The sequence below is a fragment of the Puma concolor genome, unplaced genomic scaffold, assembly GCF_028749965.1.
Source record: "Puma concolor isolate L17-30 unplaced genomic scaffold, mPumCon1.1.hap2 unalloc_scaffold_23, whole genome shotgun sequence".
Taxonomy (NCBI): Eukaryota; Metazoa; Chordata; class Mammalia; order Carnivora; family Felidae; genus Puma; species Puma concolor.
The window spans coordinates 461,193-489,173 of record NW_028240229.1 but is presented as its reverse complement, the minus strand read 5'-3'; the positions used below and the strand labels follow the sequence as shown (position 1 = coordinate 489,173).

General features: G+C 51.9%; 1 protein-coding gene across 1 annotated transcript; it reads right to left on the bottom strand.

Annotated features, from left to right (window-relative positions):
• Window positions 1-1,688: 1,688 nt before the first annotated feature.
• LOC147571530 (uncharacterized) lies at window positions 1,689-24,806 on the bottom strand. The gene is made up of 11 exons (XM_086696299.1): window positions 24,760-24,806; window positions 24,383-24,471; window positions 22,052-22,204; window positions 19,500-19,609; window positions 18,203-18,234; window positions 15,422-15,509; window positions 13,185-13,219; window positions 11,405-11,489; window positions 7,322-7,356; window positions 5,751-5,844; window positions 1,689-1,904 (listed from the first exon to the last, which is right to left on the bottom strand). Exons 1-11 carry the CDS (start codon window positions 24,804-24,806, stop codon window positions 1,689-1,691), a joined length of 984 nt encoding a protein of 327 aa, XP_086552425.1.
• Window positions 24,807-27,981: the final 3,175 nt, after the last annotated feature.

The following is a 27,981-nucleotide window of genomic DNA, read 5'->3' as shown; positions in this document are numbered from 1 at the left end:
CACAGAGCAGGTGGTGGGGCTAGCGTGGGGACGCCAGGCACCATTGGCAGACACTACATGAGCCCAAGCTTGTCCTCCTTGCCACTGACACAACAAGCGTCCTAGCCTTTGACTCCCCACCGGTGATTTCTCCCTCTCCTTGTTTTTCTGGAGAAAACATTTTCCTCTTTAGGGAATCAAACTTGGGTGGATGTCAACTCCCACACTGTGTGATGTCTTACCTGAAGCTGGGCCTTTGCCCTCAGCACTGTCTCCTTCCACAGGCAAACTCATTTCCTGTTGGTCCTTTGAGACCTGCAGAGAAATAACAGGAAATACGTGACATGGCATCTCTCGCACTGCCAAAGGGGACAGAATGTAGCAGCAAGAGCACAATTTGGAGATGGAGCCACGACGGGCTCTGGAACACTGGCAGCCATCTCGCCTCTTGAGTTCAGAGCACTCACTTGTATGTGGGGCTGCTGATGAGGCTGCGCTGGGGGGGTGGCTTTTCCCTCTGCACGCGCATCAGGACAGAGACAAGTGGGGCTTTTCCTGATGAGCAGGAGGGTCTCCTGGGGGCCAGCAAAGCCTATTTGGACCATTGGCATGGGGGGGAAGACACAACACAGGCCGCCTCGTCTTGCTTGGCACCTTCTCTGCACAATCTGCTTGCTGGTGGTGAGTTCTGGCTACCCAGGGGCCCCAAATGTCTTCACACCATCTCTCGAAAGCAGGAGGTTTCTCCCTTGCCCTGGTGCTACTGGGCCTGCTGACGGTGACTTCAAATCCCCTGCACAGACGACAGGGGAGAGCCTGGCTCTTGCCAAATGGCCGGGGACGGTGCTCCTTCTGACTTACAGGGCTGTGTGCGGTGGGACTGGACTGTGCAGCTGTGCACAACTTTCCTTGGAAGGTTCTGCAAGTCCAGTGTCTCTAGGAGATCTCTAAACCCGTACATGCCTTTGTCCTCCTCCCAGAGCCAGCTCTTGAGAATTAGTCAAGATACAAACTGAGCCATGAATGAGGTTAAACAGGAAGGAAATGAAAGGGGAACCTCATGAACAATGGCTCCCTGAAGAAGAGGAAGCAAACGGCAGACTGCAGACTGCAGAAAAGCCAGGCGTGAGGACAATGCTGTTGAGATGGACAGGCCCCCAGGGGACCCAACGCAGAGGCAGTTGTGGGCGCTGAGGTGGGGGCAGGGCTCCGACGGGTAAGAGGTGGGGGCGCCGGCCACAGAGGGCCACGGAGTGGGCAGCAACCTGGTAGAGGCAGGACGTGTAAGAAAAACCCACAGAAGGAGGTGATGGTGCTTGGAAGCAAAGGTGATCAAGGTATTACTGAAATGATGCCCCAGGGAAGCACACTGTTTGTTTAGAATGAAAACAGAAACACAATGGAGCCGGGCAGTGGAACAGTGGAGGCCTGCCTGCGGGGTAGAGATTTGTGGGGAGGTGGTGACACGTGTTCTCAGAGTGCACATCGGCATCCTTCACCTGAGGACAAAGCCAGGGAACAGGAAGCATGAGAGATTCGTCCTCCATAGATGTGACCACTGTGCTAAAGAGAGCCTTTGGGGTCAACTATTCCAGACTCTGAAGCCAGACCAGACACGGTGCACAGCACCAGGGAAGAGATGCTGTCCAACTCTCCTGAGTGAGTGGTGTCAACAAAGCAGCGACAACCCACCCTCGGTCGTCCTGTGGCTACAGGCCAACAGCCTTCATTCCTGTGCAGGCAGTAGGGACTCTGTACTCCAAAACTTGTCTGTTGTGCCTTTTGGTTGGTCTGGTCATGTCCCGAGGGGCCGGCACAAGGGCTCGCTTGCCCTGGCCCCCTTGGCGGCAGCAGCTGTCTTTGGGAGCATCTAATGGGACACTTATTCCCCCTATTTGCGGCCAGACATTGAAGGAAAACACTGGCTGACCACAGAGATAATGAGAGAAACTTTGCAACAACAAATACATGTTTTGCAAAAGTAGCTTGGGAGAGTCACAAACTGATAGTTCAACAAGCAAAGATCTACAATCCCAAGCAGTGGGAGAATCTCATGTCCAGACTTAACCACATTATAATACTCAGAATATACAGTTCTCAACAAAAAATTATAAAACATCCAGAGAAACAGGAAAATATGGCGCATTCAAAGGAGAAAAATAATTTGACAGAATTTCCTGGAAGAAGCCCAGACATTTGAATTAGTAGTCAAGGACATTAGGTCAGTTGTCTTAAATGTGCCCAATGAGCCAAGGTGAAGAATTAAAGGAAGCCATGAAAATACCGAATGAACAAAAAAGAAAATCAATAAAGAGATAGAATTACAAAAAAGAACCAAATTCTGCCACTGAAAAGTGTGAAACTAAAAATTGACTAGAAGAGTTCACAACAGAGCAGGAGAAGAAAGGATCGGTGAGGCTGAAGATAATTGAAATTCTCCAACCTGAGGACCAGGGAGAAAAATGGAACAAAGGAAAATGAAGAGCACCTGGCGGACCTGAGGCCCAGTAGAAGAGAGGGGGCAGAGAGAAAAAGTATCTGAAGAAACACTGCCTGCACGCTTTCCAACTCCGATGGAAGATATGGATCTACACATCCAAGAAGCTCAACAAACTCCAAGCAAGATAAACTCAGAAGGGTTCACACCAAGACACAGCACTGCCAGATTCTCAGAACCCAAAGAGAGGAGTCTGAAAGCATTGAGAGAGAAGTGGTTAATCACATACAAGGGGCCTCAGTGAGATCAACAGCTGATTTCTCATCAGAAACCATGGAGTCCAGAGGGCACCTTTCAAGTCCTGGAAGGAAAATCAATCTGCCGACCAAGAATTCTAAATCCAACAAAACCGTATTTTGGGAATAAAGAAGAAATTAAGATGTTCTTAGATAAACAAAAGCTGAGAGAACTCATGAGCAACAGACCTCCCCTACAAGAAATGCTAACGGGAGACATTTAGGCTAAAACAGAGGCTCTAGACAGTAGATGAAATAAAGTACGCTCGGAAAGATAACCACACAGGTTGAGACATAAGCCAGGATTGTCGTACTTTGGTTTGTAACTCCTCTTCTTCTCTAGGTGACTTAAAAGACCAATTCACAGAATAATTATAAATCTTTCTTAATGGGCACACAACGTGTAAAGATGTAACAATATAAAGGAAGAGGCAGGAAGATGTATAGGATCAGAGTATATATTACCAGAATTAACGTAGTATTATTCAAACTAGACTCTTATAAGTTTAAGGTATTAATTGTAATCCCCAAGGTAACCGGTAAGAAGGTAACTAAAAAGTATAAGCAAAAGGAAAGAAGATGGGAATCACAATGGCACAGTATGCAAATTCAACTAAATACAGAAAGGCAGTAGTGGAGGAAGTATGGAATAAAAAGTATACGAGACATACAAAAAATAAATCAGTGGGGGAAAGAAGGTCCATTTGATGTTTAGCGAAAGCAGCTGGAACAACAGAAACCCACCTGGAACGGATGAAGCTGGATCCCTACCTCACACTAAACACACCAATGACCCACAGAGTGAGGACTCAACTCTCAAAATCAAATGTTGAAAATTAGTAGTGGAAAGTATAGATGACTGTCTTTTAGAAGATTGGGTTCAAGATTAAACGAGACCAAAAAGCATTATCATAAAATATGCACAAGTGTGAGTGTGACTCTGATTCCTCAAATGTTGAGTTCAGCTAAGCATCGAGTCGAGTTGCTGTGACACTCTATCTGTAATTCACCCAACTAATGAGGCGTTTGTATCAAGCATATATAAAGAACACAAATAAATCTATAAGAAAACCAGAAACAGGCCAGGAGGAAAATGGGCCAACGACAAGAGCAAGCACTTCCCACAGAAGGAAATTCACATGGCTAATGCACATTCAGCACCATCGGTGGTGAGGGGAAGGCTGGGAGGGATCGTGAGCCGCCAGCCGCACCACTAGGTGCCCCGGGTGTTGGGGACGACACGGACCTACGGGGCACCGAATATGCATATGCTTCTGCGGGAGTGCAGACCGAGCACCCCTGTAGAAGAGCCTGGCCTTGTAGAAGAGATGGCCTACTGCTCATCACAGAGACCCGCACGGGGGCACACGTCCTGCTGGCCCACAGCAGAGGGGAGTTACAAGAAGCAGTCGCAGAAGGAAGGCAAATGAGCTCAGCCACCCAGGACAGGGAACCACCGTTTTGACCGAGAGGTGATTCCCCCAAATTCCAAACATCACATACACACTATGTCCTTTCTGTGAAATAAAGAGTAACCGATGTGTTGTGAGCATCTATTTTTTAGGAATACGTATGATGTGAAACACTGAAGTGAAAGGAAAAGATGAGAACAAAGAGCGTGGCCAAGCCACGTACACAGAAGCAGACCACACGTGGCTGGGCCACACAGAAGCTGACCACATCAGGACCCTGCCTTTTTCTGGGGGGGGGGGTGCGGTGATGCTTCATCTGTTACCAAAAATAAATAAAATACTGAGTAAACTTAGGAAGCAGGTAATGCAGAGATCAGTGATGAGTCTGTGTCCTCAGATGAGGATTATAATTAATGGGCAGCAAGGTCCAAAGCAGGTGTGATGGGGGATGGGGGTTACCATTTACTGAGCACCAGTCCCAGCTGGACACCGGCAGCAGGACTCGGGACCCCACACAGAGTCCATGCATATCTTGCAAGCGTGGAGACCCAGGCACTCCAGGAGGTTAAAGAACTTACTCTGGGCTGTGGAACCAGTCACGCCTGCACACCAGAGTGGACTCCAAGTCCAAGTGTGTCTTATGGCACCCATTTCTCTCTAATGACTCTGCTAAGAGCTACGGGCCTTGGGGTCGCCCGCAGAGGGGTGGGCCTGGCGTGAAGTGGGGGCACACAGGGTGTCAGGATTAAACGCGGGTTCCAGAATGAGCAGAGAGGAAGCCGCAGCCCAGGGAAGGGCGTGAGTTCAGTGAATGTGCATGGGCGGCTGAGCACCAGGGTCTGAGGGGCCCTCTCAAGTGCAGTCAAGCTCGAAGCCGAGGCTTCCAGCACATTGTCTGGAGCCTCGTGCTGTTACAGAAGCAACTCAGGCCCCACTGGCTGGGTGGCCTCGTGAGCCACTCTGGAAGGGAGCACACAGAAGGATGGACGGTGGGACCCGGGTCCTCCAGAGCCCTGCCTTGCTGGGTTCTACACTCACTTGCTGGTGAGGCTGCCACCATACTGTGTCTACCTGTGTCTCCTGCCTGGCCACACAGGCCACCCCACATGCCCTGTCCTGGGGCCATGAGCGTATCATCTGCAGGCTTCCTCACTCAACCCCGTGTGTGGCTCACACGCTCTGTGTTGACCGTCAGTTATACACACCCCTTCTCTATCCCAACATTTATCCCCAACATTTATTATGAAAAACTCCAAACACACAGAAAGTTGAAGGGATTACACAGAACACCCTGAAAACACCCACTGCTGAGAGTCTATCACAGCCGGCATTCTGCTCTGTGTCACCTACCACGTGGCCATCACCAGCATGTGGCACCAGAGCACACATACGAGGCTTGTTTTAGGGACACCTGTCTGGGGACTCTGCTTCTCACACACACGGGCCCCTGTCAGGAGCGTGATCTGCTCTCGCTTCTCCTCCTACTCCACACACACCGTCGGTGCTCTTTGTGTAGTGGCCCAGGCACCCAGTAAATGCAGAACACCAGTGCGACCAGCATCCAGGTATGGTGCTGAGCCCAGCTTACGAGGGAGCCCCAAGCCCTACATCTGAGCACAGGCTCACCTTCAGCGGCAGGTGGTCCTCCGTGCCGGCAGCCAAGGTGGGGTGTAGGGTGAAGTCACTGGATGGCGACGAGGACAGCTTGCTCCCAGGTAGGCTAGGGCAGAGCAGGGAAGGAGGAACACATTACAGAGCAGGCCCTCGCTGGGCGGGCTAGCACGTGGGGACCCTGCAGGCTCCACGGTGTCCATGGACGTCTCCCCGCTGGGGCCCCCTCTTATCTGCAGGCTCGGGAGCAGGCAGCGCCTGGAGGCTGAGTGCCAGAGGGGGTCTCGCGCCATAAACATGCAGAAGGTTCATGCGAGAAGGACACTGCAGGCTTCCACCACCAGCGGAAAATTAAAACAAGCCACCCGGTGGATTTCTGCTGACAGAAATGCCTTTAAAACCAGACAGAAGCAGCTTCACCTGCATGATGGACCCTCCCCCTTATTCATATATTCACTGTTTGGCTGATTTGTACCTAACCAGCAGACCATACACCCTAGACAGATAAACAGCCGGACAGAAGTACTCCCAATAAGTTTGTCTGCCAGCGACCGCCAGGAACACAGGCTGCATTAAGTCCTACAAGGTTTCCCCGTGATCGACGTCCCAGGGAGGCCCTGGGTGGGTGGGCCTCGAGGACTAAGACTCGGGTGAGGCCTCAGGAGCAGGCCACGGAAGGTGTCTAAAGTGCTAGCTGCTCAACTGGGTCTAAACTCTTTGGTTACCAAAGAAACATTTTCTGCAACAATCTCTGCAGGCCAGAGTGGGAGGTGTGTGTGTGTGTGTGTGTGTGTGTGTGGTGGGTGACATTCAAGTAAATAACTTGCCCTTTTTAATTTTACTTCAAATGCATTAAAGGGCACTTGGTACAAAGTTACTGAGGTTGTGAAGTCAGGATACAATATTCAGACACTTACAACTGCGAAATATGCCCCAGAACCATCCTTCCAGGAACAGAGGGAGCCTGTGCTCACCGTGTGCTCAGGGAAATATAGGGGAGACAGCACGGACCTCGCTGACACGGGCGCTGTGAAGCCTCCTGTTACTCATACTCCAGGAGAAGATGACGTCTTGTCAAGGGGACGGTAGTCACCGTGTTTCGCTACACCTGATTTACGCTCTAAAATGTGTGCTTGCAGCTGGGCCACGATGTGAAAGGGGCCACACTCTGTCTTTGTGGCACAGGAGAGGCAGAGGCCGTGTGCTCCCCAGGGGCCTGCGAGGTGCGGTCACCCACCTGGCACACGGCGAGCCCTGCCACTGCTGCACACGGTCATGGACCGCGGTGTCCTCTGCAAGCGGCACATGCTCACAGACAGAAAGTAGACGGGCATCGCTCACACCTGTGCACTAGCTCACATGTTACTTGTGAAGAACCTAGAGGGGTCTCATCACAAGCTCCAGTGAGCGGAGTATGGCGAGCCCTTCGGGGGGCAGTCCGCATCTGTGACGTCAAGGGAAACTGGTTTGTCTTCGATCACGTCATCACAGTACCCCAAGGTTTCCCACAAAAGACTGTGTTCCTCAGGAATCATGGTGAAGGCTTTGAGACACGGGAAGCACCTGCAGGAGGCTCAGAGACTCACCTGAGGGCAGATAAAGTCAGGCTGCTGTCTATTTCCTGTGAGGGAAGAAATGATTGTTCACAACAGGAAACAAGATGGAATGGTCAATGTCGAGCTTATTGTTAAATAAAACCCACATTCTTTATTACCCGATTTGGAGCAAATATCCTCAGGGTCCCGGGGTCAGGGAAGGGGTCTGTGAGGGAGCGCACTCCACAGCCAGTGCCCACACTGGCCAAGGGGCCCGCTCAGGACCGGTATGTGTCCCACGCGGCCACCAGTGGGCCCTGACCTCTGTGGGAGGTCTCCATGCGGGCAGCTGCCAAGACTGAGGCGCACAGAAGAGGGGCCGCCTGAGGACTCGGGAGGGCTGAGGGGAGACACCCCAGGAGAGTCTGACCTTGACAGCACCTGGGTCTCAGGGCAGTCAATACCTAAGTACGGTATTTTTTTTTTTTTTTTAGTTTTTTTATTTTTTAAAATATACATCCAAATTAGCATATAGTGCAACAATGATTTCAGGAGTAGATTCCTTAGTGCCCCTTACCCATTTAGCCCATCCCCCTCCCACAACCCCTTCCGTAACCCTCTGTTTGTTCTCCATATTTATGAGTCTCTTCTGTTTTGTCCCCCTCCCTGTTTTTATATTATTTTTGCTTCCCTTCCTTTGTGTTCATCTGTTTTGTGTCTTAAAGTCCTCATATGAGTGAGGTCCTATGATTTTTGTCTTTCTCTGACTATTTCACTTAGCATAATACCCTCCAGTTCCATCCACGTAGTTGCAAATGGCAAGATTTCATTCTTTTTGATTGCCAAGTAATACTCCATTGTATATACCACATTTTCTTTATCCATTCATCCATTGATGGACATTTGGGCTCTTTCCATACTTTGGCTATGGTTGATAGTGCTGCTATAAACATTGGGGTCGATGTGTCCCTTTGAAGCAGCACACCTGTATCCCTTGGATACATACCTAGTAGTGCAATTGCTGGGTCATAGGGTAGTTCTATTTTTAGCTTTTTGAGGAACCTCCATACGATTTTCCCAAGTGGCTGCACCAGCTTGCATTCCCAGTACGGTGTTATTTTTATTTCACAATGGATATCTGGTTGTTCCAGGACCATTTGTTGAAATTTTCACTTCTCCCCAAAGGATTGCCTTGGCCATATGTGAAGGCTTACTTCTAGAATTTTTATTCTATTCCATTTCTATTCCATTGACTACACTAACCTGATTACTATAACTTTTTAGTAAATTTTGAAGTCATATTGTATAATTCTTCCAATTTTGTTCTCTTTTCAAAATTGTTCTGGCTACTCTAGGTACTCTGAATTTCCATGTACATTTTATGATCAGCTTGTTGGTTAAAACAACAACAACAACACACAAAAAAACAGAACCTCCTAGGAATTCAATAGGGATTGTACTATGTCCATAGATCAGTTTTGGGGGAAATGCTATCTTAACAATATTGAGTGTTCATATCCATGAACGTTGTATATCTTTCCATTATTTTAAATGTCTTCAGTTTCTCTCAGCAATGACTTATAACTTTCAACGTTTTTTATTTTTATTTTTGGGACAGAGAGAGACAGAGCATGAACGGGGGAGGGGCAGAGAGAGAGGGAGACACAGAATCGGAAACAGGCTCCAGGCTCCGAGCCATCAGCCCAGAGCCCGACGCGGGGCTCGAACTCACGGACCGCGAGATCGTGACCTGGCTGAAGTCGGACGCTTAACCGACTGCGCCACCCAGGCGCCCCTTCAATGTACAGACTTTACTACAGTTTTGTTAAATTCATTATTGTTAATGCTATTGTTAATAAAATAACTAATATTATTTTCAGTGGCATTTTTGCCAAATACAGAAATATGATTGGACTTGCTATTTTTTTTAACAATACAAAGTCAAAATATTTATTTTTTAACAACTGTTTCCATTCCAGATAATGGCAAATTACATAAAACATTTCTAGGTCAGCCAAGGCAATGGAGAAATTTTTACTTTGACCACGTGGTGGCAATTTGCTGTGGAGCTAGCTGGAGGCACACAGAGGTTCCTGACGCCAGGTAGGGACTGTATTTGATTTCAGGTGTGCTCTGGATAACACTGAAGATAAATGTCCCAGAGCTTACTGGAGAGCACTTTACCTGCCTCTTGCAAAGCTATTTCATCACTAGGAGTTTTGTTTTTTGTTTTGTTTGTATTTTAGAATCATGTTGTCTGTGATCAACACAGTTTCACTTTCTATTCTTTATTCCTTTTTCTTGTCTTATTGCACCAGCTGGAACTTCAGTACATCCTTGCCTTGATCCCGGTTTTAAGAGGGATGTACTCAGTCTTTCACCAGGAAGTATGTCAGTTGTATTTAATAGGTGTATTGCATAGGTCAGAATGAAGATCTTTTCATTTCATTCCTAATTTGTTGAGAATATTTTTTTGTCACACGTAAGAGTTTCTTATTGGCAACTCCCTCTCTGAATTGACATCGCCATATTATTGTCATTTATTGTTGGTATTTTGTATAATGTCAAATAATTTTCACATAGCCATGGTACTTAATCCTGTATGCTGCTAGATTTGGTTTGCTAACACTTAATCAATGGTGTCTGTCTGTGTTTTCTTGAAGGATTTTGCCTCGTGATATTCTTTTGGGATGACATTGTCTGGCTTTGGTATCAGGTTGGAACTGGCCTCACAGAACAGGTCTCCCTTCCTCTACATTCTGAGAGGGTTTGTGTCATTATTTTTTAAAAATTCGGTAGAATTCGACAGTGTTGGTAATTTGTGTAAATTGGCTGGAAAGGTAACTACCTTTCTTAAGTGAGAAATGCATTTTTCAACACTGGAAGATTTAGAACGAATATACAAATGTTTGAAAGCTCCAGACCCCATGCTATTACTACTGTGGCACTAGAATGCCATATGACCATATCTGGCATATACAGTTTTGGAAACAGAAGAAAATGTATCCTCAGGGGTGTGGGGTGGGGAGGGTTTAAGCCGGTGGGATCCTAAAGCTCCACGCACACCAAGAGGCGAGCCCAGCCATCAAAGTGGGATGATGATCTATCTCAGATAATCCACAGAGGGATTAAACGTGATGATGGATGACAAGTGTCCAGCAGAGTGACAATGAACGGTCACAGCTTCCTTGGATTCCTGAGACAGGATGGGAATAAGGTGGCCCTGAGACTGCTCTACTACACATTCTAGAGGCGAGCTCCAGAGCCACACACCAGAGAGAGGGCTTCCACATGTTCACCTGGACACACATTATAACCAGCGGGGGTACATGGCCCTCACGGTCATACATGGTCAACACCCCACATCTTTGCTTCTTGAGATGTGTCCTTCATGTCACTCAGAAGCCGTGTGGCCACCACCACCCAAGAAGGGATGGCAGGGATGGGGCGCCAATAGATGCTATCACTGCCACAGCCACCACTGTGACCCCTGGAATGGAGCATCAGCCTGGTCTCCATGCATGTAAAGTGTGTACTTGTTGGAAGGCTTGATGGGAGCGAGTGGCGGGGAGGGGTCATGCCATAATTGTGTTGGCTACGGTTTAAGCTGTGACCTGGCCAGTCACACACAGTCCCCACTGAAGACTGGCCTCCAGCATCTCCAACACGGAGCTCTGACTCCAGGCTCTGCAATGAACACAGTGGACCAGGTATGTCCCTCCTCCCCGCTGACCTGGGAGATGAGCAGGGGCACCCTTCTGCCGTGACAGTAAGTGGGTCACTGAGCCCTTCCTGGCCAGAATCCCGCCAGCTTGCTGGAGTGCACACATGTCACCCAAGCACACGTGTGATGCTTCCGTTCCAGTAGCACCCATTTTTCCGTCATGTTTCTCTGCTCACACACATGCCCTGTGTTTTAGATCGTTTGTGCTGCCCGCCTTGTTTCCCTTTATCCCCCTCCCACCACTGTCCTGTTCGAGCAGTGTCCCCAGAGGACACCATAAATGCCTTAAACCAGCCAGACAAGCAGGTCCAAATACTGTCCTGCCCTTGCTCTTGTGGGGAACTTAGACTCAGCACTGGACCCCACCCCTGTGTTTGAGGCTCACTCACGCACGGCCATGCCTCACTTACCATCACCCACGAGTCCTCCATGAACGTGTTGGTGGAGGAGGATGGACCTGAGTGCACATCCGGCAGCAGGTGGCTGAACTTCACTCTGTGGGATGGCAGGGGGAAGGGGAGACACTCATCAACAAGGACGGCCACTGCTTCCTGGAGGGGGTGTTGATGGCTGCCGGAAACCACAGGCCACAGCATCACACAGCCTCCTTACCGCCCTTTCCCCTCAGGTCCACTGCATGGTGGGAGACCGCGGGAGGGCAGGGGAGGAGCACCTAAAGGGAGAGTTGCAGGAGCAGCAGGGGGTGTCAAGAAGAAGGGGTGCCCCTGCAGATCAGGAGGGGATTTGGGAAGAGACCCTGGGTTTGGAAGGAAAGAGATGTTCAGGAATTACCAAGAGCAATGGTGGGGATGTAGGTCGTGGGACACTCAGCTAACTGAACTGTGCAAGCGGATTGAACAGTGTCCACCAATGACCTCACATTGCTGTAAGGGGGGTTTTCAGATGCAGCGACTCTAGCAGCTCAAGGTGTCATCACCTGAGCCCAGGGTCAGCCCGATGACCGCGTCCGTGCAAGAGGACAGGCCCTAAGCCCAACGACTGTGTCCGTGCAAGAGGACAGGCCCTCAGCCCAACAACCGCATCTGTGCAAGAAGACAGGCCAGCCCTCGGCCCGACGACCGAGTCTGTGCAAGAAGACAGGCCTTCGGCCCGACTACCACGTCCATACAAGAGGACAGGCCCTTAGCCCGATGGCCGCGTCCATGCAAGAGGACAGGCCAGCCCTCGGCCCGACAACCATGTCCGTGCAAGAGGACAGGCCCTAGCCCGACTACCGCGTCTGTGCAAGAGGACAGGTAGGCCCTCAGCGGGATGACCACTTCCATGCCAGAAGACAGGCAGGCCCTTGGCCTGACGACCGCATCTGTGCAAGAGGACAGGCAGGCCCTCCTGGTTCGTTAATTTTCAATCATTCTTGCCAGAATGGGGCAAAACGGGAAAACTGAAGAGACAAAGGGAAAACAGCGTCAGGTACGAGCCAAGGAGAGAAGCCAAGTGCAGGTCCTATGACTGGGGACATGTCGAGGTGAGTCCGGCTCCAGCCTCCACAGCAGTGAGATGGTACATTTCTATTTTTTAAGCCACCTGTTTTGTGGTCCTTTGTCAGGGCAGCCCTGGCAGACCGAGACCCTCACCCCAATGTGAGCATATTTCTCATTTCTCCATGTTCTGAGGTGACTTTCCACACTGGTACAGTTTCAAAGTGGAGACCAAGTGCACGTTTTAAAATGTGTGCTTACCCTGGGTCGTGACCTTCATAATGGGCCACTTTCTGCTTCTGTGACTTTGCAGGGGTGCACTTTGGGTGCGTGTGTGCCTGCAGGGCTGTCCTCTGTGTGACTCCTCGCAGGCTCAGAATGAGCAGGCATGCATGGCTCAGGAGCGACGGGAAACTAGGTATTATCGGAGGTCATAAAAAGGAGGCTGGGACCCGCTCCCCACACGTTCTCCGACTGACAGAAGAAATGAGCGCTGACGCTGGCGTGCTAGTTCAGATGCGAGTTGTCCACAGGGAGAGAATTACTACATTTCCCCAAGCACGTGGAGCGCAAAAGGTCCCTGCGTAGCTGTACGTGGTACTGTTACGTTAAACAGAGTTATTTCCTACTGTGTTGTCACATCATTTAAAAATATCCCATCAGAGATGAGTCACTTTCCAAAGCAATTTGACTTAAGATGGCGTAGCCATTTTCATTCAGAGAGAACAAGTCCAACAAGCTTACAACCTACCTGTGTGAGGGTGATTTCAGGTCACCTGTGGCTGCCTGTGGGGGTAAAGGAAAAAGAAGAAGAAATTGTTGGTACTGAGGCTATTCGTAGGAAATCAAGTCCGTCATTAGTTTCAGGTGCGTCTGGCTCAGAGACTTCCTAGGAAGGGGTCTCTGTGTGGGGGTCGCTGTGTCAGAGGTTAAGAATACATTGAAGATTTTAAGAAACTGTCAAACTACTTTCCACAGTGGTATCACTGTAAACCCCCGACGACTTTGCACACCTAGCTACGGGCCTCCGGTTCCTCTGTGTCTCCCGCTCCTGGTGCCGGTAGCCTTTCCCAGGGAGCCGTTCCAACTGTCTTACCGTGGCTTTAGTTGCACTTTCCTAGTGGTGAATGATGTTGAACATCTTGTCAGGTGATTATCTGCCACCCGTATGTCCTATTTGGTAAAGTTTATTAGAATCTTTCCCCCATTTTAAAAATGGGGCCGTTTTCCCCTATTAAGTGTTGAGAGTTGTTTATTTATTCTGGATTTAAGTACAGGGTTTGCAAATATTTATTCCAACCTGTGACTTACATTTTTATTTTTGCAGTGGTGAATTCTGAACAGGAAATGCTTTCTTTTATAAAAAAGTCAAATTTTCCATTTTCTTCATAGTGGTTTTGGTGCCCATATTAAAGAAAACTTTGTCTACCTCAAGATCACAAAGGTTTTATTCTGTTTTCTTCCTAAAGTGTTATAGGTTAGCCCCTAAATTCAGAACTGTGGTTGATTTTGAGTTATTTTTGTGTGTATGCTGAGAAGCAGCTATTAAGCTCTTCCCCGCCCTCTTTTTTTGCATATGGTCATCCAATTGTTCTGGCACAGCTTATTAAATATACTCTCATCTCTCCCTGTTTAATTATCCTGGCACCTCGGTTTAACACCCACTGATCAGGTTTTATTTCTGGACTTTCTATTCTGTTCCCTTGACCTGCATGTCTACCCTCACTGGGCACACCACCCTCACGGCTCACACTGTCCTGACTACTGTAGCTTGATAGTTCATTTTTAAGTCAGATTGAGTAAGTCCTCCAATTTGCTGCTCCTTTTTCTAAATTCTTTTGGTCACTCTACGTCCTTTGGATTTCTGTATCTATTTTAGGGTTGGCTTGCTATTTCCTTAAAGAAAAAAGCTTGCTGGAAACTCAATAGGGCTCATGGTAATTATGTAGACCAATTTTGGGGGGAGTTTTCTATCATGACAATATTTTGCGTTCCAGTCCACGAATATTCTAAATCTTTCCGTTTATTTGGATTGTGTTCAGTTTCTCTCATCAATAGTTTGTAGCGTTAAGTATACACATTTGGTGCTTGTTTTATTTTATTTTATTGTTTTTAATGCTATTACAGATGGAATGGTTTTCTTAATATCATTTTGAGATTTTTCATTGTTAGTATACAGAAATATAATGGGGGTTATTATATTCATTTTGTATTCTACCACCTTGCTGAGCTATCTTATTTCTACTATATCTTTTGCAGATTTGTTAGAAGCATGTTTCCTGCAAATAAAATCAGGTTCATTTTCAAATCTATATGTCTTTGTATTTCTTGCTGTATTACACTGGCTGGAACTTTAGTAAAATGTCAAATAGAAGTTTGAGGTGGACATTCTTGCCTCAGTCTCAATCTGTGAAGAGCAGACATAAACAGACACACACACACACACCCCTTACTCCACGTCTGTGTCCTATAGTTATTCCCTAACACTTTTTTAAGAATGGACAATTTCAAACACCCAGAAAAGTGGAAAGGATTGTACAAGAATGCCCAAACACTCAACTTCTAGGTTCTATCATCATTAAAATTTTGCTGTGAATATTTCTTTTTAACCATGTGACTATCCATCCATCATTTTATTTTCTGGTGCTTTTCAAAGCCAGCAGGACACAGACATCAATACCCTTCGTTAAAGCACACGGATGCCACTTCAGTCTTCGCACACCCAGATTGCATTGCATTTATCTCTTTCTCCCCCCTTACACACACACACACACACACACACACACACACACACACACTATAAGCCCTACAGTTAAGGATATTTTCTGTCAGTGTTTCTTCTCTTCTCCCTCCACCTTTGTTCCCATACGAGTAGCATGCCTGGGTACTGAGTAAATGCTTCAAATCAGTCAAACAAGCAATCCCAAGCGTTTTCTGTCCTCATTCCGGGGGCAGCCTGAGACCTTTCACGTGCCCAGCGGCTCTCACCTGCAGCGGGGAGCTCTCCTGGCACGTGGTGATGGTGGATCGCAGACCCGGGCACCTCGGCTGCGGCGGGGCCTCCTTGCACTGCTCTCTACAGGGATGGGGCAAAAGGGAGGACAGACTTCCATGAGCAAAGAAGGGCCTTGCTTTGTGTAGTGAGCTCAGAGAGCACCGCTGACAGCTGCAAAGCTCCATGCACTGGCTGCCATCGTGACATGCTCATCTGCAGAGCCTCAGAGCCAGCAGCTCCTGGGAGGCCGTCCGTGTGCCCTTGGGTTGGCTGCACAACGGAGGACACGGCGCAGGAGCACCATCCATAAAGGTCTATGACTGCTTGCCGGTGGGAGGCCACAGGGGCGCTTCTTCCTGCTGTGGCACCCCCACGCTGGGCCACTGCGTTCTTGAGTCTGTGGGTGCAGCAGGGCTCAGTTACAAATGGACAAAGTGACCTGCCTTGGAGACCATGGCATTGTCACTTTGTGCTCATTCCTTGCGGCAACTGTAGGAAACTGAGGACTGTCCTTGATTACCCAAGTAGGTCCAATGCAATCACACGAATCCTTAAAAACTGAGAAATGAGGAAAAGGAGGAAGTCCGAGAGATCTAAAATATGAAGAGACTAGACCCACCATTACCAACTTAGAGATGGAAGGGCCACGTAGCAAGAGTGGGAAAGCAACAGCTGCACTGGCATTCTCTATCTGCCCGGAAGCAGACTCTTCCCCATAACCTCCAGAAAGGAGGGCTGACCTGGTGAGCCGTGACTGTTGCCTTGGGAGGCACCAATCAGGGACCCAGCTGAGCTTGCCAGGCACATGACCCACAAGCGCTTTCAGACGAGTCTTAGTTCAAGCCACTACATTTGTGGGAATTTGCCAGATAGCAATAAAAAATTAATACAAGCCACTTGATGGACATTAGCTGAGCAGAACACCTGTAGAATTAGGCAAGAAGTATCTTCACACGTGTGATCCTACTTTTGCAGCAGATTAATGGTCCAGAGGAAATACTCCCAATAAATTGGTCTGATACCTACTAATAGAGAGAAGCACCTTAGAGAGTGCTACACTAAGTTCTCCCCTAAAATATACCAGTGACTTACATCATGGAACTCCACAGGCACTTACTGAGTGGATTTTTCTTTTGGGGGGATTGACAGAGTGCCACGTGATTTAAAGATACTCTTTGATCTCTTGGAGCTGACATTCTGACAGTGGGCTTTGCCTAACATGTAAGGCTGTGAGTGTCCAGGTCAAACTAGGGACACTTCTGCAGGAAAGAGAGGCCGCTGGGACAGACGGCCCAGCGCATTGAGAGGGCTTGTCTCTCAACACAATCGACCTTTCAATACAAAGGTTAGCAGCTCACTTTCCAGTTGGAGAAGGGAACACTATAGTGATTGAAAATAAGGAATAACATTCCAGAAATGAGGAATATGGTCCCTCCCAAAGATGAAGTAACTTATATTCATAAAAATTATGTTTCTTTTTCTTTTAACTATGTCCACAATGTATGGAATTTTTTTTTAAGTTTATGTATTTATTTTGACAGAGAGAGGCCTTGGGGAGAAGGGGCAGAGAGAGAGGCAGAGAGAATCCCAAGCAGGCTCACTGCTGCCAGCACAGAGCCCAATGTGGGGCTCAACCCCACAAACCGTGAGATCATGACCTCAGTAGAAACCAAGTGTCCCATGCTTAACCGCCTGAGCCACCCAGTGGCACCACAATATATGGAATTTTTAAAAGGGGCTCTAAAGAGTTGAACAATGTGATTACAATTTTATAAAAACAAAGCACTGTGAGTATAACTCACAAAATAATACTAAAACAGAACTTGGAAGACAGTCCTCGGAGCACCAGCAGTGACTGCAGTGCGTGGGGCGGCCAGAGACTTGAGGTCCCCAGTTCCTGCGCAGTGTCCACACCGACTGCCCGAAAACGGGGTTAGTCTCAGTTGCTTCTAGAGGCGGCTGGCCCCCAGGCTGGACAGGGCGAGGGGAACGTGCTCAGATTGTACCTAAAGGACCACAGTGTGGCAATGCTTCAAGTGAAACTCCAAACGACCCAGGTTTTCCCAGAAGCATGGCTACCGGGTGTCTAAGGACACAAATGCAAAAGGAATGAGCGGATTCTTTGGAGGGATTCCCGATCCTCGGTCAAGAACCAGCACCAGCCCTGCGACCTGCCCAGCTCCGCCAGAACATGGGAGTCGCCCCCCACCCGTTTCTGCGAGGGCCGAACTTCCGACAGCACCACAGAACTGGGGCACTTCCGGCCCGCTCCCCCAGGGGAGACCGACTTCTGGGGCAGTTTCAGGGCTTGGAGCTGAGGCCATGCGGCTCCGCTCGCTCCCGCCTCTAAGGAATGTTTCCTGTAACTCCACTTCGAACTCTGCCTTTCTCAGAACTGCATGAAAACTATTTTAAAAATTATACGGAAACTAAAAACGTGGAGGAATTGTCAACAACTATGAAAACTAAAGAATGCCGAGGGCGTTCCCCTGCTGGACGTTCAGGGTGAGGCACGGCCGGAAGAGGGTCTCCTGGGGGAGCCGGGGGCACTAGGTCCTGGGCAAACCCACCTTAGCCCCTGTCTCCGTGAACACACAAATTCAGGACGGCTTGGAAATCAAAATGCAAAGCGAATAAAGCTGGTGAAAACACTAGCACAGAATGTGGAGATTTGTATAACCTTGGAGTAACGAAGACTTGTTCAAGCAAGACAATTGAGAGCATATAGTATTTGTCAGACAGATAAAACAACTCTAGTAAGCTTACACACTTACCTACGTGCAGACAGACTCAGGTCATCTTCTTGCTGTGAGCAATAAAAATTCATAACGTGAAAAAGTTGTTGACACTGGGCTTAGTCTTATACACGATTCAAGTCAGTTATTAGTTAATTTTGAGTAATGGTGCTTCAGCGTCCCTGGGTCCTAGGAAAGGATCTCACTGGGGGATAGCACCCCTGTCACATGAATACCTGTGTCTTCACTTCTAATAGTTAAGAAACTGGAAGTGGGATTGCTGACTTCAACGGTGACTATACATTTCACTTTTTAAGAAAACACCAAACTGCTGATCAGAGTGATATAATTCGGTATCTGCACTAGTAACGTAGGAGCCTTTCGATCTACAGCTTCACCAACGCTTTTTATTATTGGTTCTTTTGATTATAGCCATTCTACTGGATGTGTAATGGTATCTTACTGTGGTTTTGTGTTTTCTTAATGGTAACTGATGTCGATGTGCTTATCTGCTACCGTGGATCCTCCTTGGTGAACAGGTGGTTCAAATCTTTTGCGCATTTAAAAAGTTAAAACACTGGGTCATTTTTCTTATAATTAAATTTTGAATTCTTTATATATTCTGGGCACAAGTATATGATTTGCAAATATTTCTGCCTTTGGCTTATGTTTTCATTTTCTTAATGGTGCTCGTTTGAAAAGCAAATGCTTTTAATTTTGATGAGAAACAGCTGCATTAATATATGGGCCTAAAAGGAGTCAACCCTGCTGGCTTGATTCTGTGGACAGTGAACGTACAAATGATGTAACACACATGCACACCACACACCAAACACACATGTACTGCGCTGCACACACACACACACATACACTGCATCACACACACCATGTACACATGCACACATACACATGCACTGCATCACACACATGTACTCAGTCACACACGCACCGTATCTCACACTAAACACACACACACGCACAAAACCACACACACATGCACTGCATCACATACTATGCACACACAACCACACACATGTGCATCACGTTATACACATCATGCACTCACACGTGCAAACATGCAGTGCATCTCACACCAAACACGCACACACACACACTGCATCACACACACCACATACACATACACACATACACCTGCACTGCATCACACAACGTGCGCGCGCGCACACACACACACACACACACACACACACACGGAATCAGAGAATTGTGCCAACACAGAAGCAAAGGACTGTGAGAAGTTCCAGCTGCAAGGTGACACTGGGCGCTGCCCCAGGCCTGGATAGCGCAGATGGTGAAGCAGAGGGGCACCCGCTACCTGTGGCATGCTTATTTTGAAGGACAGCTCTTTCCTCCCCGCTGGAACTTTTGGAATCTTTTGACAGCGTTTCTGTATCACATACTCATATGTGCTCAACTTCTTGAACACTAGAGAGGAGAAAGGCGGAAACAGGCAGTTACAATTACGCAGGCGGGCAGAGTGGCCCACAGGCCACAACCCGGTCTTCCAGGGCTTCCCCCCAGGGTGCCGGGAGCTGCCTCCTAACCTGGGGCGCTGGGGGGCTGCTGCATGGCCACCCCGGGGCCCACCTGGCCTGTGGGAGGCAAGCAGTAGCTCGTCACAGCCCCAAGGCTGCTGGCGCCCCGTCCCAGGAACAGCTACCCTGCGGCCTTCCAGGCCCACAAAGCCAGTGTGGACCCGGACGCTGGCTCCGGCACTGTGGCAGAAGCACCCCAGGTCACTGAAAGGACATCTGAGACCCGGGTCTGTCAACAGACAGCACCGTCCACGAAACGGGTTCTGTGCCTGCTTCAGCAGAGGCACCAATCCTCCCACTTCTCTCCCTAAAACCAACAAACACGAGGACAGATGGCTTCTAGTTATTTCTGGAAAGGGATAAGGGCCACCCACAGAAGCCTAGTTGCAGCTGGAGGGGCAGGCGGAAGGTGGGCTGCCCCCCACACCCGCGTGGAGCCCGTTCCCTTCCCTGGGTGGTTTGTACAAGGGCATCTGTCTGTGTTTGCTTTGGCTACCTGATGAACTACACCTGGCTCTTACTGGTTCTCCCACCTCCCCCAGAACCTGTGTGAGGGCGTAATTTGCATCTGGCCACATGCTCGCGAAAACACTAGTTCTCTGGCAGGGATTGCAGGGATGGCTGCCATCACCATCAGGTGGCAAGTACACACTGTGTGTTCCCCAGAGCTCACACTCGTCCTGAGTTTTGAGCAAACACCTTCATCTGACAGTAACGAGAGGAGATGTGGCTGGGGAGGGAGGCCAGAGTGCAGTGTGCGCTGAATGAGTGTCTGCCGTGTCCCCTCCAGCGACACTAGGCGTCAACACAGCAGCCCGGGGCCGCTGGTCTTTGGGATGCTCTGTCCCCCGCTTGTGTGGAGGCGGCTTTCCCCACACCCCTGCTGCTGGTACCAGACATCTGTGCATCTTCCTGGGAGGGCTTGCCCTCACCAATGCTGCACTCCACTCGTGCTGCAGTGTCAGGATGTCCTTCCCCCAAACTTCAAAGAGGCATCCAGCTGCCCACAGCTTCTGACAGGCCCCCCAGCAGCCCCTACCCCCCACCTCAGGGTATTTGTGTCACGCCATCCCTTGGAGAGTGGGTGGCCCCAGCGCCTTGCACAAGAGGTGAAGGGCGTCACTTCCATGACTGGGCTACAAAAGGCCGGCTGCCCCCTCGTGCTGGAGTGTCCTGGTGGGAGGAGGCACCGGCCAACAACTCACGGGGAACGGAGGCCAGGAGCTGGCCTGCCAACACCCTGGCGTTGAACCTAAACGCGGGTCCCAGTCGGATGAGACCACAGACCTTCCTCACACCTGGAGGAAGCCTTGTGGCCGAGCAGGGCCAGTGGACCCAGCTAAGCTATGCTGAACCCATGACCCACAGAGACTGCAAGGTGATAACTCTGTTACTTCAAGCAGGGTAAGTTTATTATAACAATAGCTAATATCCCAACTTTTTCTGGAAGTCTGTGCTTTGCTGTCCAAATACCCTGTAAACAGCACCTTGAGCCATAAGCTCCGTGTGCATCTCCCTCCCCTACCCCCACAGTGAGTGTGGCACCACCACCCTCCCTGTTGCCTGGGTTGGGGCCCTCTGGTCCCTGTGCCTGGATCTCCCATTGGCCATCTGTCCCGTGGACCTGTTCTCCAGTCTCACGTCCGTCTGTCCTGAGTGGCCGCAGTGGACTTCTGGACCTGCCCAGCTTGCCACCTGCTGGCTGTACTGTATGCTGCAGCTGGGGCACTGTCCCCAAATTCACCCTTGTCCCCATTGGCCGGTGCGTGGAAGCTTTTAGGATAAGGGCCTGGGCTGACCCACCTCTGGCTCCGGGTGCTGATTCCGGCCCTGGCTCTGCTGAGGACACTCCCTGTGCCAGACCCGCTCTGGCAGCCACATAGGGCCCCCGCTGCCACCTTCTCCCTTGCAGAAGCCACAGAGAGAATTCATGCCCTCCCCTGGGCCACGGCGTGGTGGGGCCTGCTGCACGCAGTGCCGCGTGGACTCCAGGAAACGGCCAGTGTCCCTGCAGCAAGCTGGGTCAGCAGATACCCTGTCGCTGGCTCACTATTTTTCATTGTTAGGACTTGGTGCTTCTCTAAATCCCCCGTTCTTTTTTTAATGGTGCCTGTTCCTGCCTCACACGTTCTGCTCCCTTATCTAACTTACTCCTAGTCCCTCTCGTGTCCTCTGCAGGCCTCAGAGCAGAATGAGCCCTGCTGTCCCTCTAGGGGTGTCTCTTCCTGTCATTTGTCTGATGTGCTCGTTTCTAGCAGGGGCCGGCAGACCTTGTCTTGGGCCACGTGGGAACGCAAGGGACAAAGACTGGAGTGGGGGTCAGGACACATACTTAAGAAGAGGTGGAAGATGAACAGGTGTCCAGGCAGCAGGAGGCTGAGAGTAGACAGCAGCAGGACGGACACCCCAATGCCCAGGACCACCAGGGCCTTCGTCTTTACAGGGAAAAACGGAAGGAACAGCAGCCAAGTGTCCTTGGGCACGTCTGCGGAGGCAAGGGAGACATGCATGCATCCAGCACCTGGGGCATGGCCAGCCCCTTCTTGGGAGGTGGGGGAGGGTGAGCAGCCCAAGGAAGCCCCTCCCCCACCCCAGTGTGTGGCCTACCTCACCCAGGTGCCCTTGCAGCCCCCTGACTGAGGTGGGTGTCACAGCCCCACTTTACGGGTCTGGAAGGTGAGGCTGGGAGAGGATAACTAAGGGTCCGGGTTGCAGAGCCTGACCCCCTGCCTGGCTGAACCCCCACCCTGTCCCAAGGGCCATGCCACTGTGCCAGGCCCTCCCTGTTCTCAGTCAGCCACCCTCACAGGGAACTGCAAGGCAGTAGCCAGCGCCTTGGGACATTTCCAGGACTTGGTCATCTGGGCCCCAAGGGCTGTTGACACTTCTGAACTTCGGTGTGAGGAAAGCACTGAGGAATCTGCAGGCAGGCCCATGGAGATGGAATCCAGCTGAAATGCTCTCATCCCACCACACAGTCTGGGAGGTACTGATTCCAGTCCTTTACGTGGCATGGAAAGTGGCTGCCAGGCCCGCTGTGTGCCTCGGGGGCTGCAGCGCAGTGTGCATGAGGCTGGATGTACCATGGGGTGGCCGGCCACATGCTTGTCCCCTTAGCCGGTGATGTGTTGATGAATTCCCACCAATGACACCAAAGTGCCCCAGGGAACTGGCGGGTAAGCAGCCCCATGGAATCTTCTGGAACAGCAAACCCAGGAGATTGCCTCAGTCATCAGGCATTCATGTGCAGCACATCCACGATGGTTCTGGAGCGAGCAAGTTCCCAGAGAGAAGCACCTTCGGAGACCAGGCTGCCCTCTGTTCTGCCAGCGCGTGGCAGCGAGGGCCCAGCCGACGCCCACATTGGGAGGAAGTAAGGACATGTGCTATGGAACTCGGGTGCGCTGAGGCTGCTGCTTACCATGTGCGAGCCGCATTTCAGAGTGTGTTGGGGCAATGAGAGGCCCCGTGGCCGGGAGGACCTTCGCAGGGAATCCCCAGTGCCCACCGGTGACTGTCCTGAGGCAGCGGTCACCGGCCAGCCCCTCTGCTCAGGCCATGTGTGGAGAATGTCAGGAAGGATGGCAGGCGGAGGCCTCCAGCTGGCTGTGTGCAGAGCGCAGCCGGCTCTTCCCGCTGAGCAGGGCCGGGTCTCGCTGAGACTCCCACTGTTCCCTTTTACCATGGAAATAGCCAGGATGCACTCTGGAGCAGGTGCAGGTCAGATGGCCCATCCCACCAGGGCTCATCCAGCCCAGGTGCACTGAAGGCCTTGGGATGAAGGTGCACAGGGCATGGTGCCCTTCCAGGAAGAGGGCATGGCCGTGACGTGCTCTGGAGAGAGGCCTGGACCGGGAAAGGAAGCTTTGCTCTGAACCCTGAGGGCTGAGGTCCCCAAACACTCAGGACAGACACATGAGGTGCTCCGCTTGGGGTTCTCCCTGTGTCAGTGTCCAGGGCTGCTGTGACTGATGGCCATAGACCAGGCAGTTTCAACAGCAGAGATGAAGCCCCGAAGTCAGGGTGTTGCAGGGCCCGTCTCCCTCCGAGGCCATGGGGGAGGATCTGTCCTTGGATCTTCCAGCTTCTGGGGCTCCAGGCACCCCTTGGCTTGTGGCCATGTCCCTCCAGTCTCTTACAAGGATGTTTTCACTGGATCCAGGATCCCACACATTGCCAGGTAACCCATGATCATCTCAGGATCCTTAATCGCATCTGGGAGGACCCTCTCTCCAAATAAGGTCACGGTCACAGGCCCGGGGTTGCGCAGTGATGGACAGACCTTTGAGGCACATGTGTTCCCAAGGCCAGGTTCCTGGAGCCGCTCAGCAGACACCTGCAGCCACACACCACCCAGCACCTTCCCCAGGCAGCCCTGCCCTCCTGCCCCACCCTGCTCCCTGCCAAGACCAACTACTGGGTGATGGGCACGGGGCCCCAAACCTGCCTTCTGGTCCCTGGGGGACTGCTGCCCTCCTGCTCGGCCCCACAGCTCACCCAGCTAGGGGCGGGCCAGACTGACATCCCCCAGAAGGAGAGCTTTCCCTGAAAGACAGCTGGAGGGAGAGGCTACCACCACGAGTGACCCAAGAGAAAGCAATGCCAGAGAGGAACCCCCCCACCCCCCCACCCCCACCCCCACCCCCACCCCCCCCCGCCGTACCTTCATAGAGGGGATGAGTGCGCAGCACCTCCGGGTTGACTGAGTACTGGATGAAGACGTAGAGCAGGATGGTGATCAGGCAGAGCAGGCTGGCCAAGGCGGAAACCAAGGAGCTAAAGAAATATCTGCAGGGGGGCAGAGCAAGACTCAGGGCTGGGCAAGGTGCCCCTGACCCCGAACCCAAGGCCCAGCCTTCTTCCTGTCGCCTGGCACCCCAGATCCCCAGAGGATGCCCTGAGGGCACCACCAGTTTCTGTGCCCCCTTCCCACCCCCACGCGGCAGTGAGAAGGGCCTGGCCTGGCTCCCAGCTGGGTACACAGAGGCTCCAGGCGGGTCGGGCTGCCTGCAGCTTCCTCCACACGCCACCACTGCTCACCAGGGCTCCACCGGGTCAGGATCGGGACCACCACCCCTGCCCCCCATGTTGCACGGGATCCTGGGTGCTGTGCTTCCATCCAGAAGCATGGAAGCCCAGCAGGTCGGGGAAGCAGGGGTGCTGGGACAGGCGCCTGGCCGGCCAGCGGCCCACAGTGCATCATCTCCACACACCCTCCCGGGGCCTGTGCACACTTGTGTGCACAAGTGACATCTTGTGCTTTGGCATTAGGCCAGAATCACTCCTGTCCTCTTGCCTGTGCTCAGGACACAGAGAACAATCTAACCATGAAAAAATTAAATTCTGGTCAGCAGTTCTTGGAATAATCTCCTGCTGCAAGGTCTTCCTTTGGGCTTTCTACCGTGGTGATATTTAAGGAAACTGTTTCTTTAGCATTTTCAATCTTCAGCAGTGTCTTTTATCCAGCTGAAATTTATCTGACTCCATTATTCTTTTCCAGAACATCTTGAGGTTTGTTTTTGTTTTTTTAACACATCTTTAGGCAGAGAGCTAAAACGAGAATGTCCTCAAAGGGTCATGTGGATGTGGAGGGCAGCCTGCATTGTGGCCCCTTGTCAAAGGCCCTGGAGGGCACGTGTCCTGTGTGTCCCCGAGGTGCAGGGGGCACACACCTGGCCCCACACCTGGCTCTGGTTCCCAGGGAGCCTGTGGTGTGCGGTGCAGCTGTTCCAGCCGACGGGCCCACCCCGCAGCAGAAGGCCCTCGGCCATCCGGTGCTGCTGGCACCAGGCCAGAGGCAGCCCTCCCGGCAGGGTGAGGGCCAAAGCCTGTCCAGCTGCATGTTCGGGGCCAGAAACGTCGCTGTCGTCTCTGACTCCTGTGTCTATGGTGCCTCAGCACCCAGTCCGGGCACTTCCCCTGTGAAGGCACGTCGTCTCAGGAGCTTATCACACTTTGCCAACTGTTTTGGCCAACTCGTCTTGTAAATGTAGTCATTTCCTCTTGCTTTCTCTGCCTGATGGTGGAAGGGACAGGAGGGAGTCCTGGACTCCACGTGGACAGGGGTGGCCATGCCCTCACCAAGACCCCCGCGCACATGGTGCCCTCCCTCACTTCTGCACACACTCCTTGCTGCTGCCACTGCCCAGTGGATAGGAGGGCTCCTGGGGCCCAGCCGTCCCCACCAGGAACTTCTGCAGCCTTTTGTGCCCGGAGGCCACTGTCAGGACCTCGGAACTCCACCCTGTGTGCCCTGTGGGGCCCGGTCAGCTTGGTCCTCCTCAGTGGCAGGGCCACACACCCTCGCCCATCCCAGACAGCTGACCAGACCTCGAGGCGACCAGCCTGTGGCACCAAGACCTTAAGAGGAGCATCTGGGGGAGAGAAGAGAGCCCTGCTACCGTGAGGAGGCAGCCCCCCCCCCCCCACTCCAGCTGGCCTGGGGCTCCTCCTCTGTAGTGGAGAGGGCGACATGAGGGCTCCCAGGCCCCCAATTCTCATTTGACTTTTCTAATGATGACAGCTTTGCATTTCCTTCTGCTCAAAGCAGCAACGCTTTTGAAGCCTGAACAAGTGGAGCATTTCTTGACTGGGCTGCACGGAGCATGGCCCTCCTGAACCAGGCTGCCTGGAGCACAGACCACGACGCTCCTGGACCGGGCTGCCCAGAGCACAGACCACGACGCTCCTGGACCGGTGGCTGCCTGGAGCATAACCCTCCTGGACTAGGCTGCATGGAGCACAACCCTCCTGGACCGGGCTGCCCGGAGCACAACCCTCCTGGACCGGGCTGCCCGGAGCACAGACCACAACACTCCTGGACTGGGCTGCACAGAGCACAGACCATGACGCTCCATGACCAGGCTGCACGGAGCACACCTGCTATGAGTGGTGGGTGAGCAGTGGAACCCCTTGCAGCGCCATGAGCCGGCAAAGGCCACTCTGAACTAGCTGGGGGAGCCCCTGCGACTTTCTTGGCCACTCACAGCCTGGGCCCTAGCACATGGGGTCCTGGCAAAGCCCGTGCAGGACTGAACACCTGCTCCCAGTGCAGCCTCGGCCCACATCCTCTGTGCTCTGACGGCCTCCCAGGAGAAAGCGCCTGGGTCCAGGCCAGCGGGTCAAGGACAAGTCAGCTCAGCCTCAGCCCCTCTGGATGGGGCTGGGCCTCCACATTCGGAAGGGGCTCCAGGCCAACACATTTTAGAGCCAGACAAGGAGAACAGAAAGACGTTAAGGACCGCTGTGCTGGGGACAGCATGTGACTCCTCCCACTGCCTGTGGCCCCCACCCTCTTACCCATGAGGCCCCCAGCCTGCAGGACCCCTCTCTCCGGGCCCCCTCACCCCTCCCCCTGACCAATCCCCCTCCCTCCCCCAGTCCTTTCACTTTCTCCTTCCCTAGCACCCCACCCCTCCCCCCTGCCAAGGACCTCCTCTCTCTCCACCAGGACCTCACCCCTCCCCACTTCGAGGTCCCTCCTCCCTTCCCCACCCCCGGCCCCTGCAATGCCCTTTTCCCTCTTCCCTGCTTGGTCTCCCTCTCCCTCCCCCAGGACTCTGCCCCTCCCTCCCGGACCTCCCCCTCCAGCCCCTCACCTGTAATTCCTGCCCCCTACACAGTTGTTAAGCCATTTGCAATGGTGGTCAAAGTCAAAGACACACTTGTTGCAGGCCCTACAGTGTTTAGCCTTCTGGCTCCTAGAAGGAAGAATTCACATGAGCAGCCCGTTAGCAGCATGTGTGGGAGGAAGACAGGGTCAGAAAGGAGAGACAGGTGGCAGGGAAGACCAGGCCCCAGGGGGGTTATCTTCCCTCAGACACGCCTGCCACACTGTGCCACCAGCTCCCATCCTGAGCCACAGGCCTCCCTCCCAGGCTGCCTGCTGAGCCCTCAGGGCTCCGACTAGCCCAGGTGGGGTTCCGGTGGGGGCGCTGGGACTCATCTGAGCCCTTAGATGGGTGAGGGGTCCTGCGTGTCTCAGGGCCACTGCTGGTCATTCAAGGAAAGCAGCACCGGTCAGCTGCGTGAAAACAGAAAGGCCGGGGCAGGACCTGCCTGTGCACAGCACGGAGAGGGGATGGGTCCACACGGCAGGGGCCGTGCCCTCGGGGCTGCCTGCTCCCACACCCTGGGCACTTACACGGTGACCTCACACAGGTGGCAATATTGGTTCTCGATGACACGCATGTGTTTGGATGGGTCAAAAGTGGGTACGGGCTCCAAGTAGTTCTTGAGCCGTACGTTGGTTTCAGCAGGATC